Source organism: Sinocyclocheilus grahami, unplaced genomic scaffold, assembly GCF_001515645.1.
Source record: "Sinocyclocheilus grahami isolate Dianchi unplaced genomic scaffold, SAMN03320097.WGS_v1.1 scaffold134.1, whole genome shotgun sequence".
In the NCBI taxonomy this organism is placed as follows: Eukaryota; Metazoa; Chordata; class Actinopteri; order Cypriniformes; family Cyprinidae; genus Sinocyclocheilus; species Sinocyclocheilus grahami.
Window position 1 is genome coordinate 1,138,715 of NW_015505313.1, and position 14,662 is coordinate 1,153,376.

A 14,662-nucleotide genomic window follows, 5' to 3' on the forward strand; every position below is an offset into this window, starting at 1 on the left:
TCGTATAGTTTTGGAATAACACAAGGGTGGGAAAATGAAGACGGTTTTCTTTTTTGAGTGAGCTAAGCCTTTAAAGGGTTATAGCTATACTTAATTTGGATTTATCTTTTGTTGCGAAACAGTCACAAATTAACGGAATAAAAAGTACATCGTTTAAAAAAAATCTAATTAAATCAATCAGTGTCATAAAGGCGAGTCCTTATTCTTTTCATTCAATCAAACGGGTCGTTTACATCAGTTTTGGGAGGCGAAAAAATGAAGTTTTATCGCCCCCTGTTGAACAAACATGTTCATATCAACATAGTGCCGCCATTTTAGGATTAAATCTGTCCTTCTGTCGAAGAGTATTGAAGGCAGCCCGTTGTGATTTTAGGATACTGACATACAACTTTGATAAATGTAAAGTTATTATATTTTCAAACGATGATTATGCAGGAATTTTGGCGATTTCCTAACACATACAAGCATTGTTTACACACTCAAGGCAAAACCTTGTATCCACAATCAGGATAGATGTGGAAACAGCGCCACCGAGAGGCTGATTAAGTAAGTGCTTCTGAGAAGTAAACAAGAAAATAACGCAGATAAATTTTTTTTTTTAAAAAATCTAATTTTAGCGTTTTAAATAATGAAACCGTTTCATGTAAACCAAGGTGACTCACTGTAAGAAAAGCTGGTCAATCCAGAGAACCAGAAAACTAATTTCAGCTTGTGAGAAGTCACATATCCAGAGGCCATAGCATTTTTTTCTTTGACCTGACTCAAACATTAAGTTTCATGGGGTAATTAATGATTTCATTGAAATACTTATGAGTGAAATAAGTACTTAACCCAACTACTGATTCACCATTAAGGTGGATTAACACTCAAGATGGCTTCCTCACAAGAAAAGGCATATTGTGTTTGTGACAATTAAACACACCGCCATGGATACAGGTAAAACAAACCCTCAAAGTACCAATAAGAACAGACCAACCAAATTGTTGGTCTTACAGTGAATTCACTTCTTCAGAAAGCAAACACACTTGAAGCTTTGTGCAGCATCTTTATTCTGACACTGCTAAATACCAGCAGTTTTGCAGGAGTCGTTTTAATGCACCAACATGAACAAAGTAGAAGAAGGGGTGAAGTGTGCAGGCAGCTAGTGTAGGAGAGGAGTGTGGGTGCTGGGTGGAGGGGGGACCAGGCAGTTTGGGACACAGGTTAGTGCATGAAGTATTTAGTCAAACAAGGGGAAAATGCAACACACAAGTTCTGCCGAGTATACCACATTTATTTTTAATGAACTGATTATGAGAAAGAGAGGGTGCAAGGCCCACCTCAATTCAGACTTAAGAAACGGAAGAGAAAGACGAGAACGAAAAAAAATAAAAATGACGGGAGGAGAGCAGCCCATAGCAATAATTTCTTTAACTTGCAGAAGAAAAAGTAAATGGAAAATAAGCTGACAACTCTCAAACACAGCCCCCTTTTGTACACTATAAAACTGATCCAATGAGCAAAAGCCTTAACTCAACAAATCGGCTTCTCCGTTTATCGTCCCCTGCCAAACACCCTCTATTACCAACACAATAAAAAACAAAACAAAACAAAACAAAACAAGAACAGAAAAAAAACTCAGGACATTCCTGAACATTCATTAGATTTTTTTTTAATTACATTTTTTTTCCCATTTTATAATCTTGGTAAACTTTTTTTAATTTTTTTTCCTCAGAAGGTAATGAGACTTGTACTGACTAGTGGCCAATTAACCAACAATGGAACATCCACTGAGAAGGCGATGATCATTTCACGTCCTGACTGGATGGTTTCAGCTCCAATAAAGAGAAGGTGGGGGGTTAACAGAGAAATGAGGGGGGAAACTGCCTATACAGGATCCGGGGCACTAGAACCCAATGATTTAAAAGAAAGAAAAAAAAAATCAATATTGTAGTAAGAGAGAAGCAAAGCCATGTGCTTGGACTGTAAAAACAGATGTTTTTTTCTAAAAAACAAAAAACCTTTAGGAGAAAAAGAGGCAGCAGAACAAAAATGGGACCCCAAAAAAAAAAAAAAGAGGTGAGAAGTATTGGGTTCACTATTAGAATCCTATAGAATTAAGTTGTAGTCCTATGAATAATCGTGTCATTTCTTTTACTACAAGTTCGAAGTAAGTCTTTTAGGTCAACAGAAATCAAAGAAGAGTCTTCATTTAGTTTCTTTTTTCTTCTTTTTGAATCCTTGGTTAAATCTTTCCCCAAAATAATTTCTGAAAATATCTGGTTGTAAGATTGGGGAGAGAAATAGGGCCTGTCAGTCTTTTGCCCAAAGCAGTGCTTGTTACTTCACACGTCCTTGGCGATCCTGGAAAAGAGAATGAATATAACAACTGTAAACAAAGCATGCTGGGAGGACATTTTGAAGTAAATTCTGTAAAATATATATAGTGTACTCTAGGGCTGCACGATAAATTGCATGGGGTTGTCATGCGAATCTCGTCAGTAAAGCCGGTTCTGTGATTAGTAGTAAATCTCCATCACCTGCTTTCAGATGGAACGGCATTTACTACACAGAGCCGTAGTTTGCTGACAAGCTAAGCAATATCACTTTCATAATCGCAGATTTATTGCCTTCGTTTATGAACGCGATATTGCGTAGCTTGTCAGTGATCTACGGCTCGGTGTATTAAGTGCCGGCCCATCTTAAAGCACGTGACGGAGATTTACTACTAATCACAAAACTGGCTTTACTGACGAGATGCGAATGAAAATCCCATGCGCTTTATCGATGCAGCCCTAAAATAAATAAATGATTAATACAGTTTTACTTCGAAGTCAATGCCTTTTTTTAAAGTACATCTCAAAAGTTGGAGGTAACAATTACTTGATCTCCATTTATTTGATCAAATACAGTAAATCTGCATCATGAAATTACTAGAATTTATAACATGTTCTATTAGAATACACTTTAAAATGTAATGTGTTACTATGATGGCAAAGCTGAATTTTCAGTGACTACTCCAGCTTTCAGTGTTACACAATTCTTCAGAAATCATTCAACTATGCAGATTTACTGCTCAAGAAACATTTCAACTGTAAAAAAAAAAAAAAGTTGAAAACAAAACTGCGTTTTACTATTTCTAAAGAAACCGTAATCATTTTCCCAGGATTCTTTTAAATTTTTTTACTTTTAAACGTTTTTCAAAGTAGTAATTACATTCAAAACAATGAAGAAAAAAAAATCCTGTTCCCAAACTGTTGAATACTAGTTACATGACCAGTAGGTTATTAATCAAATTAAACTAAAAATAAATCTCAAATCTATATCTATTACACCCACACCCTTGTTAGGAAAATGTATAACTGTTAAATGATTTAATGTTTTAACAACATCTTTTATTATGTGCCTACTGACAAGTCTAGTCAACTTTAAGGTGTTTTAACATGCCTAATGGCTGGGCCTGCTGAAACTAACAGAAATTAAACCCATTATTTACAAGCTGACAGATACTCTAATTTACAAGCATGCCGATAGATAGAGGAGGTTGATATGAACAAAGATTGAATCTGCAAGATGAATCACCTGCATTCTGTAGTGGCTCCGACTGGAGTTACTGGAGTATGGGTCACTCCCCTGAACCTCCACCTGCCCAAAAGAGAAATACCATTTTAAATCAAATGCTCTTGAAATACCAACCATTATTCAAATTACAGAGACTGACAATATTTGTATATTAATAAGTAATGAAATTTTTCCAAGATAAGCATAACCAGAACATCTATATCCACTACAGAAACTCCCTGATTTTTTTCTGGCCTGGAAATTGTTATTTTCTAGGTATCTCCAGTCATATTACAACTAGTTGTGCAACATGTTAATAAAATCTAAATTGCAAATGACATCCACTTATGCCTGGGCGATAAAACAGTATAGGTATTTATCGACGGAGATTGTGAATAAAAAAATGAATATTAGTCGAATTTGAAAATTAACATTTGGATCTGAATGCAAAAATTGTACAGTCGAATGTTAGGTGTGCGTCAGGGAACGTCATCAGCGGTGCATGAGATGCGGTGATGATATAAGTGACGTTGTTGCATTTTAATGCTTTGTTAGTCTAGCCCACGAGAAGCGCCACTGCTGCGTTATTCATTCAAAATATTCGAGAAATATAGTAGCTCAATGCGTAGATCTCGATTACGTTAAGACCGAAACCAAGCCATTCACACAGAATGCATATTCAGCACATTTTTTTTAGACGGACAATTATGACTGCTGCACTCGCGTCTCACACAAAGTTAAAACCGTTTAAACGTTTAGAAAACACGTCGTGAATTTATGGAGGTTTATTCCTTTTCACGGTGTCCTAATAATTTTATTAATGCAATCTGTGTGATGGGCGATTCGGCTCTTTGTAAACAGAAACTCCCTGATTTTTTTCTGGCCTGGAAATTGTTATTTTCTAGGTATCTCCAGTCATATTACAACTAGTTGTGCAACATGTTAATAAAATCTAAATAGCAAATGACATCCACTTAGGCCTGGGCGATAAAACAGTATAGGTATTTATCGACGGAGATTGTGAATAAAAAAATGAATATTAGTCGAATTTGAAAATTAACATTTGGATCTGAATGCAAAAATTGTACAGTCGAATGTTAGGTGTGCGTCAGGGAATGTCATCAGCGGTGCATGAGATGCGGTGATGATATAAGTGACGTTGTTACATTTTAATGCTTTGTTAGTCTAGCCCACGAGAAGCGCCACTGCTGCGTTATTCATTCAAAATATTCGAGAAATATAGTAGCTCAATGTGTAGATCTCGATTACGTTAAGACCGAAACCAAGCCATTCACACAGAATGCATATTCAGCACATTTTTTTTTAGACGGACAATTATGACTGCTGCACTCGCGTCTCACACAAAGTTAAAACCGTTTAAACGTTTAGAAAACACGTAGTGAATTTATGGAGGTTTATTCCTTTTCACGGTGTCCTAATAATTTTATTAATGCAATCTGTGTGATGGGCGATTCGGCTCTTTGTATTAAGCAATGCATACATAATGCTGTTTTGTTCCTAATTGTTTATGCAATTTATGAAATTATATTTGATTTAGATATGTTAATTTAGACGTTATGTACTTTTTTTGTAGACAGCTAAGTTATTTCATTGCATTTAATACGCTGCATTACTTTGCTCATTGCACCCTCCTGGTTAAGACCGAAACCAAGCCATTCACACAGAATGCATTTTCAGCACATTTTTTTTTTAGACGGACAATTATGACTGCTGCACTCGCGTCTCACACAAAGTTAAAACCGTTTAAACGTTTAGAAAACACGTCGTGAATTTATGGAGGTTTATTCCTTTTCACGGTGTCCTAATAATTTTATTAATGCAATCTGTGTGATGGGCGATTCGGCTCTTTGTATTAAGCAATGCATACATAATGCTGTTTTGTTCCTAATTGTTTATGCAATTTATGAAATTATATTTGATTTAGATATGTTAATTTAGACGTTATGTACTTTTTTTGTAGACAGCTAAGTTATTTCATTGCATTTAATACGCTGCATTACTTTGCTCATTGCACCCTCCTGTGGCCTCGGGAAACAAGCCAAAAGCTTCCGTAAGACTTATTAATCTGCATATAAAACATTAGAAAGGAGATGTTTAAATTTATATTTTGTGTTTGACTGTTAAAACAAAAAAATATGTTGTTTGTCTCAAAATGGGTTAGTTTAAAAACACAGTGGTTAAATTTAAAGTTATTTTTCTATTGCTCAGTTTTAAAAGATTAGCCTATTAAAAGGGTCAATTATCAATACCGAACGATATGAAACATTATATCGTTGATACATTTTTTCGCTATACAGCACAGCCCTACAGCCACTAAGATTTACTGGAGACTGAAGGGACTTATTAATCTGCATATAAAACATTAGAAAGGAGATGTTTAAATTTATATTTTGTGTTTGACTGTTAAAACAAAAAAATATGTTGTTTGTCTCAATAAAATGGGTTAGTTTAAAAACACAGTGGTTAAATTTAAAGTTATTTTTCTATTGCTCAGTTTTAAAAAAAGATTAGCCTATTAAAAGGGTCAATTATCAATACCGAACGATATGAAACATTATATCGTTGATACATTTTTTCGCTATACAGCACAGCCCTACAGCCACTAAGATTTACTGGAGACTGAAGGGTGCAAACTCTGAAACAGTGCTCTCTTATTCTGACAGTTGTTCCACACTAAAAACAACAAATGAAAATTCTGGTTTTCCAAGCCAATCTTAAACAAGTCTGTATTCAATGTAGGGACATGAGGGGAAACCACAGTGCCAGCATTTGTTAGGAAGGACAATAAAAGTAAACAAAGACGTAATTAAACAATTTCACTTCAAGGTGTTCTTTTTATGAAGTATTATTTCAGTAAACAATACTTCACAAAGCAATTACACCTTATTCAAACAGAAGAACCGTCTTGCTAAAAACATTCAGTGAGCTAAACTGGTGATGTCAGCCCACGTATACAGAAAGAACTGTAATATGAACTCTCTATTCTGGAGCTTTACAGCCATAATTCACATTGTCCACATAACCACGGTAAAGAAATGAATTCTCTAAAAATACCTTTGTTCTGCTACAACAGCACCACACAATCACATGGCAGAAGAACCATTAGTGTCGACACTATACAAAGCAAAACGGTGGATATCTGGGCTGGGCTTTCAATGAAAATTCTGGTTTTCCAAGCCAATCTTAAACAAGTCTGTATTCAATGTAGGGACATGAGGGGAAACCACAGTGCCAGCATTTGTTAGGAAGGACAATAAAAGTAAACAAAGATGTAATTAAACAATTTCACTTCAAGGTGTTCTTTTTATGAAGTATTATTTCAGTAAACAATACTTCACAAAGCAATTACACCTTATTCAAACAGAAGAACCGTCTTGCTAAAAACATTCAGTGAGCTAAACTGGTGATGTCAGCCCACGTATACAGAAAGAACTGTAATATGAACTCTCTATTCTGGAGCTTTACAGCCATAATTCACATTGTCCACATAACCACGGTAAAGAAATGAATTATCTAAAAATACCTTTGTTCTGCTACAACAGCACCACACAATCACATGGCAGAAGAACCATTAGTGTCGACACTATACAAAGCAAAACGGTGGATATCTGGGCTGGGCTTTCATTTGATTCAACCTATAATTATGTGCTGTCCGGCAACTCTGTAAATACTGTTCACCACACTAAATGAGTACACTAGGGCTGGACGATAAAATCGCATGCGATTGTCATTCACATCTCGTCAGTAAAGCCAGTTCACACACGAATCGCATGCGATAATGAACACGACATTGCGTAGCTTGTCAGTGATCTATGGCTCTGTGTAGTAAATGCCGCTCCATCTGAAAGCATGTGATGGAGATTTACTACTAATCACAGAACCGGCATTACTGACGAGATGCGCACAACAATCGCATGCGATTTATCGTGCAGCCCTAGAGTACACTTTATATGCTTATTGTGCATTGTACACAATGCGACCCTGAGCCAAATATACAAACACTATAATAAACTATAAAGACACAGCAAAGAGACAGACAGCATAAAAACACTAAATTATATAAAAATAAATAAATAAATAAAAAGGCAGAATAAAGGGGGGGGGGGGCTATGGGGAACTTGTATGCATTTGTTTGGTCAAATCTGAAATATGGACATGCAACATCAAAATGCTCTCAAATAACTTGAGAATTGATGTGGGGAAGAAAAAACCCCCAAAACAAACACAGATGTTTTCTTGCAGTGATAAACCGTAAAACAAAACCCCCAGCACACCTGTGGTAGAAGTTTTCAAGGTGGTTTTAACCCCATATATGTAATTCTGGTCAAACCAAAAACAGGTTATATGGACTCAAATTTGTAGATGTTCTCTAAAGAATTGTTTCACCTATTTTTGCCCATACAATAACGACAACTAACAATAACAAAAAATAAACTTTTGTTCAACAGAAATTCACATAGGTTTGAAAAACATGACTGAGTAAATGATGAAAATGTAATTTTCATGTGAACTACCCTTTTAAGGGGACTCCGCAAATGATGGGAGAACAACTTATGTATACTGCCACAAAATCTGCCTTTCCATTACCTGTAGCAACAAAATGCAACATTTAAGGTTGCATTTACCAAACAGCATTTTGTTTTTATTCATCATATCCTTATGTAGCTGTCCATTAGTGGGCAGGGAAGTCTGCTGTGGGGCTGCTGGTTTAGGCATAGTCCCCTTGTTGTCCCAAGTCCCAATATCCATGTTATGTTTGATGGGAGGTGGCGGCAGACTCGTCCCGCCAAGTCCCCCCTTGGTTTTCAGCTTAGGCTGCGGCTTGGCCGGCTTGCTGGCAATGTCCGCCCAAGACGCAGTTTTCGCGGGAGCCATGGAGGCGGAAGCCATGGTGGGAGCTGCAGACACCTGACTCAATGGCCCTCCAGGAAGTCCAGAACCAACAACTTTGGGTGCCATGTCCCCAGCTCCAATCTTAAGCCCCGCCATGCCCTGATCCAAGCTATTCATGCCCACGGCCTTGTTGAGCGGCTCGTTGGCTGCAAAGGGAGACGGTCCGTCGATCATAGCACCTCCTAGCGTGCTAGGAGCATAGGCATAACTGCTGCTGTAACCTGAGCTCTGTGTGGACTGTCCCTGAGAGCTGCTGTTCCCCCAGGCTGGGAAGTCAATCCCACTGGGGAAGAAGTTGAAGCCGTGCTGTCCGAGGAAAGGGTTGCTCCCCAGTGCCCCGGACTGGCCGAACATGGCATCTGGGAGAAAGTGGTGCTCCCCATTGCTAAGCTGTCCATAAGAGGCCAGGTAAGGCATCGGGGGGTCACCGCCTGTAGACCATGCCGCTTCGTTCAGCGAATAGGTAAAGCCTATCGAGGGGCTGTAGTAACTGGGCATGTAGGAGTCGGACATGGCCGTATAGGCATTGCTCTGCAAAAACAAGAACAACATATAAGTCTTCCTATTGAGCACAGTCAGTTGCACAGGCTGATAAAAGCAAGTAAATGAGTAAAACAAGTAAAAGTAAATACATGTGGGGGTAAAATATTCACAAGTTTAAGTGCAACATTAGGGTAAAAGCAGCACCATTTCAATTATCTGTATTGTCATTAAATATTCTCTACTCTCCCTTGTCATTACTGCTGGTTCGAAAGAAAATTAAGCTGAATAAAATAAAGTTAGGTTAACAATAACTAAACATGGTTTTCTTCTCCTTGAAGTTCAGATTACTACCTGCATTGCCAAAATTTCACTGGCCAATACAGTGTAAATGCCAAATCAAGTCAAAAATTTATATATTGAATAAATGCTGTTCTTTTGAACTTAAAATGTAAATTTAAAAAAAAGAAATGTCTCATGCGCAATAAATCAGCACATTACAAGGATTTCTGAAGGATCATATGACAATGAAGATTAGAGCAATGGCTCCTGAAAATTCAGCACTGCCTTCAAAGTAATAAATTACAATTTAAAAGTACATTCAAATCATTTTACTTATTTTAAATTGCAATAAATTATTAACTGTTTTCACTGCATTTGATCAAAAAACCATCTCTCTTAAATATTTAAACTCTCACAGAGACCTCAGGCCAGTAAGAACTTTATTGTTCAGCCCTGCTCACCATAACCTCAAGTGCACTGAAACTTTGTACTAAAAGACCTCCTCTGACATGCTGAGTACTGGGAAGAGAGCTTTGAGAAGATCATTTGGGACTGGTCATGGACCAGCCCCCCCTCCAGGCACACAGTCTGCTCATATTTTCAACACCAGCAATCAGCTTTGTGAGGGCAACAGTGGCACAGATTCCCCACAAAGGATCCCAGCATTCCTTTGACAGGATGAACCCTTTATTCATCTGTGTCCCATTTTCCTCACAAGACATCCTTTTCCAGAACACCCGTTATTTCGGCATATATTAGTGCAATTAGCAAATTGGAGAATTTTTAATTTGATTAATTTCATTTGCAGCAGTGCAAACCTAATTATTGCCAATTATTTCATTCCTTAATCACCTTTCATCACTTCCTGGTGAACAGCTGCGCTGCATTTTGCACAATTTCCTATGACTCATCAACATGCAATACAATTTAGACAGCAACTAAATATTTGCCGGTGTCATACGTCAATATGTATGATGGATGACTTAACTAGGTCCACACACCTCTTTAAACAACTCTCATACGGTCTTTGGCTACAGCGTAGAGTGCCATATTAACACCCTAATCAGAAAACAAAGTCTAGAGACCAGGATGCAATTACAGGCCATAATGAATCCTCAAGAGAATAGGCAACAAAAACAATTGCCCTGCTCTTTGTCTCTATGGGTTCCTTCTTTTGTTCAGCTCTGAAACAAGACCTACCTGTCTAGGCTGAGCGTTCAGGTAAGGCTCGAACTCATCATCGTTCAAAGTATCCTTTTGGGTAACAGCTCCGTTTTGCACTGGAAAGCAAAAGATACAGAAAGTTAGAGAACATACTCAATGTTTTTTTTTTTAAAGCAGTCTAATGAAAAGGATGTAATAACGGTGATATCAGGTCAAAGCTGAATGTTTTATCTGGAAATAAAAGCTTTCCAATGCACAAAACAAAGTCATGGTGCGTTCATTGTCCTCCAGGGATGTTGGGAAGTCCTAGTTACAACGTCAAATCCCTTTGGTTGGAGCAAGATGGATGTAATTTTTTTTCAAAATAAAGCAAGTTTTAAACTTACAAAATGATAAATAAAGAATGTGCATCAGGTGTGTATTTGCATTTTTTTCACATTTTGAAAGGTGCTATACACTATATTCTTATATCTTAATTGTACAATACTGATCACATATTGCACATGCAAACTTAGCAAATTTTATTGTAAATTAAGAATTTACATTAACAAATTTACTATCAGTTACAGACACTGTACCCACTGTCTACCACAATTCCTTACTGACACTTGCTGAAATTTGAGCTTCACAGAAAACCCCTTGTTTCCCCACTCATAATTATGATTTTGCTGGCATTCACGTGCTTTCAACTTGTAAATATGATCTTTTCAACATGACTGGAACACACCATCAGATCAATGCACCTGGTGCTGAAATCAACATGTGGATGAAACACTGACTGTCATCAAACTTTAGTTTAAAAGAAATAGCTCGACTCAAACACAAAGCATCTCATCTTAAACAGAAAGTGCAATCTGACAAATCTATTTTAAGTCAGAGATACAAAACAAAGACAAAACCTCATTACATACAAACGCTCAAAGACTCAAACACTTATTTTACTAAAGTGTCAGATGTTCCGTTATCACAGCCTAAATTATCTGAACATCAGAAATCAGCCAGTGATCTGATCTCCATACTAGTTAATTCACTGTCAGCACAACAACGAAGTCTTAAATGTCATTAATGTCTTAAAGTCTAGTACACTTAACTTACACAATATATAGTAATTAATTATTCAGCTCATACTTGCCTGTGCTGTTTTTATTATTTCCCCATATTTTCTATCCCTGCGCGTCTCCTATAGTATCTTTCTATAAAAAGCTATGCAAAACAATGCAAGTAACGCACTTCTAAATTGAAAACGGACTCAAATGAAAGACTAAAAGCTCTCACATCATATCCACGTGGTCATACGCAGTGATTCAACACGCAACTGGATTGTGAAAGGTTGATACACTGAGTGAGGTGCTGAAAATCCCCTCAAGAGGTTCCTCTTGGTAGCATGCTTAAACCTCTGCCTCTCGACCACGGATAGAAATGATGATTCTAAGTACACGTGAGACATCTACAGCACTAAATTAGAAGAAAACACCTAAAAACAACATTCGCGCAGAGTGTAGGTGGTGTTCAGGTGTGTCGCGCGTTTCGCTGTGTTCGGCCTCACTAACAGTTACTGTGCTAGGCGGCTAACTAGCGTGGGCTCCAAACACAAACTCCCCTTACACATGTGAGAAACTAAAACCAACCATAGTCTCTACCTTAAGACCCATTTGTCTTTTAATTCCACGTGGGATTGTTTTAAGCAGGTTTAAGTGGTTGAATTATTAGCGGAATCGGTATGAAAACTCGGCCTGCTAACAGCAGCACCAGAACGAGACTCTTTATTACAGCACAGAAACGGCATAGCGGCACTGCACCTACCTTTGTTTGCTTGGCCTTTCGGTCTCTGGATTGGGTCCAGGTGATTCATGAAGGAGTGAGTTTGGAGAGGAAAGAAGGAGAATAAACGAAGGTTTATATGAAGCTCAGGCCTGAACTCGCGCTGCGAGAGAGGGAAAAAAACCCGCCTCGATGTCACTTCTGCTCAATGTTCACAAAGAATACCGGTGATATCAGGTCAAAGCTGAATGTTTTATCTGGAAATAAAAGCTTTCCAATGCACAAAACAAAGTCATAGTGCGTTCATTGTCCTCCAGGGATGTTGGGAAGTCCTAGTTACAACGTCAAATCCCTTTGGTTGGAGCAAGATGGTTGTAATTTTTTTTCAAAATAAAGCAAGTTTTAAACTTACAAAATGATAAATAAAGAATGTGCATCAGGTGTGTATTTGCATTTTTTTCACAATTTTGAAAGGTGTTATACACTATATTCTTATATCTTAATTGTACAATACTGATCACATATTGCACATGCAAACTTAGCAAATTTTATTGTAAATAAAGAATTTACATTAACAAATTTACTATCAGTTACAGACACTGTACCCACTGTCTACCACAATTCCTTACTGACACTTGCTGAAATTTGAGCTTCACAGAAAACCCCTTGTTTCCCCACTCATAATTATGATTTTGCAGGAGAATAAACGAAGGTTTATATGAAGCTCAGGCCTGAACTCGCGCTGCGAGAGAGGGAAAAAAACCCGCCTCGATGTCACTTCTGCTCAATGTTCACAAAGTGCCTCTGTTTACCTGCTCCAGAAGGCTGCTGGCTGACATTTCTCTCTCCCCGGAGCCTGTGTGTTAGACTGCGCGTTTGTTTGCGGGTTAAAGTCAACGGTAAATGTGTGTGTTTTTAAAGTCTTTGCGCCCGTCTCGCTCTCTCTCTCGCTACAGCTGCAGATCAGACACACAATGGCGGGCTGCAGTTCCTCCACACTTCAACATGGCCGAGCGGCCGCCGCACGTTTATCCACAGCGGTACAGCGCCACTCCACGGCTGGGAGGAGGAGGAGGAGGAGGCTGTGTGTATGTGTGATCTGCGGATTTACATTTACACATTTACACATTTACACATTTGTGGTGCTACGCATGAAATAGAGTTATTCCTTTTATACAATACATTTTTATATCCCGAACGTTAATATCTAATATTTATAAAAACACATTACAGCGGTGCTATGCGTAAAATAAGTTATTCCTTCTATAAACATATCATAAATAGATTATATATAGTTATATATAATATTTAAAATACATAATTTAAAAATGTATAAAGTTTTAAATGGTCTAATTCCTTTCCATTCATCTGGATGTGTTGGGTAGATTTTATGAATTATGTTGTATTAGCTTGTTTATTAGTTAAAAAAAAATCAGGCTGAAATTGCAGAGCTTGATATGTTATCATCAACATTTTAAAAAATGGCTATATCAACGTAAAATATCAGTTCACACTCTCGTGTAAGCATCTCTCACTGCGCTAACTCTCCATTCTGTTAGGAACAAAACAAAGTTCCTTCTAATGAATGATATTGTTTGGGCTGTTGAAGAGAATAAAGAAAAAAGAAAAATAATTTTGTGTTGATATAACGAGTTTAAATTGTATTTGTGTGCTGTGTTTTATGAACCATTAAAGGGATAGTTCACCCAAAAATGAAAAATCTGTCATCATTTACTCACCCTCATGTCGTTCCAAACCTGTGTGAGTTGCTTTCTTATGTTGAACACAAAAGAAGCTATTTTGAAGATTGCTGGTAATCAAACAGTTGGTGGTTGCTATTGACTTCCATAGTAGAAAAAAAAAATACTATGGAAGTCAATGGCAACCACCAACTGTTTGATTACCAGCAATCTACAAAATATCTTCTTTTGTGTTCAACATAAGAAAGCAACTCACACAGGTTTGGAACGACATGAGGGTGAGTAAATGATGACAGATTTTTCATTTTTGGGTGAACTATCCCTTTAAAACCCGAGTAGAAATAATATCTGCACTGTCACTTGTACGCCACTAGATGTCCGCATTATTATGCAGCTAATTGATATGAGTCAGTCCGTTGGCCAATACGAAGCATAGACTGATACGAAGCCAAGTCATGGCAGACGTGAACCAAAAGTAGGCGGCTTGCTACAGTACATGCTACTACTTCATTTTTTCTTTTCAAGAGCGACGTACTCTATTACATTTTTAAACAGAAAAAAAGGCATTATTTGTAAGTGTTCACATGTAAGTTATATGCTAATTCTCATTTTGTGAGATAGTGTGTCATGTTTGAGCAGTGTTATTATGCAGATGGCGAGTAGCACTTATATGATCTAGCAAATAATGCACAGTAGCCTTTAAACCAGGGGTGTCTAAATTCAGTCCTGGTGGGCCTATGTCCTGTAGAGTTTTGCTCCAACTTGCCTCAACACACCTGCCTGGAAGTTTCTAGTATGCCTAGTAAGATCTTGATTAGCTG

The 14,662-nt window shown here is 37.5% G+C and overlaps 1 protein-coding gene and 2 long non-coding RNA genes across 3 annotated transcripts; 1 reads left to right on the forward strand and 2 right to left on the reverse strand.

Moving 5' to 3' along the window:
- Nucleotides 1-1,669: 1,669 nt before the first annotated feature.
- Nucleotides 1,670-3,629, reverse strand: LOC107590895 (uncharacterized). Its single transcript, XR_001609838.1, has 2 exons — nt 3,562-3,629; nt 1,670-2,343 (listed from the first exon to the last, which is right to left on the reverse strand). It is a non-coding gene; the product is annotated as an uncharacterized lncRNA (long non-coding RNA).
- A 4,039-nt stretch (nt 3,630-7,668) lies between these two features.
- Nucleotides 7,669-13,153, reverse strand: LOC107590933 (YTH domain-containing family protein 2-like). The gene is made up of 5 exons (XM_016279896.1): nt 12,954-13,153; nt 12,184-12,208; nt 10,417-10,496; nt 8,187-8,985; nt 7,669-7,703 (listed from the first exon to the last, which is right to left on the reverse strand). The coding sequence occupies exons 1-5, from the start codon at nt 12,978-12,980 to the stop codon at nt 7,669-7,671; spliced, it is 966 nt and encodes a 321-aa protein (XP_016135382.1). The 5' UTR covers nt 12,981-13,153.
- On the forward strand, nt 12,224-12,894 carry LOC107590897 (uncharacterized). The gene is made up of 2 exons (XR_001609839.1): nt 12,224-12,274; nt 12,854-12,894. It is a non-coding gene; the product is annotated as an uncharacterized lncRNA (long non-coding RNA).
- Nucleotides 13,154-14,662: the final 1,509 nt, after the last annotated feature.

Coding starts and splice junctions, on each gene's coding strand:
- LOC107590933 (XM_016279896.1), bottom strand. CDS start 12,980: ATGTCAGCCAGCAGCCTTCTGGAGCAG. Junction 10,497..12,183: donor GAAAGGCCAAGCAAACAAAG/GTAGGTGCAGTG, acceptor TTTGCTTTCCAG/TGCAAAACGGAGCTGTTACC. Junction 7,704..8,186: donor TAAAAACAAAATGCTGTTTG/GTAAATGCAACC, acceptor TCCATATTTCAG/ATTTGACCAAACAAATGCAT.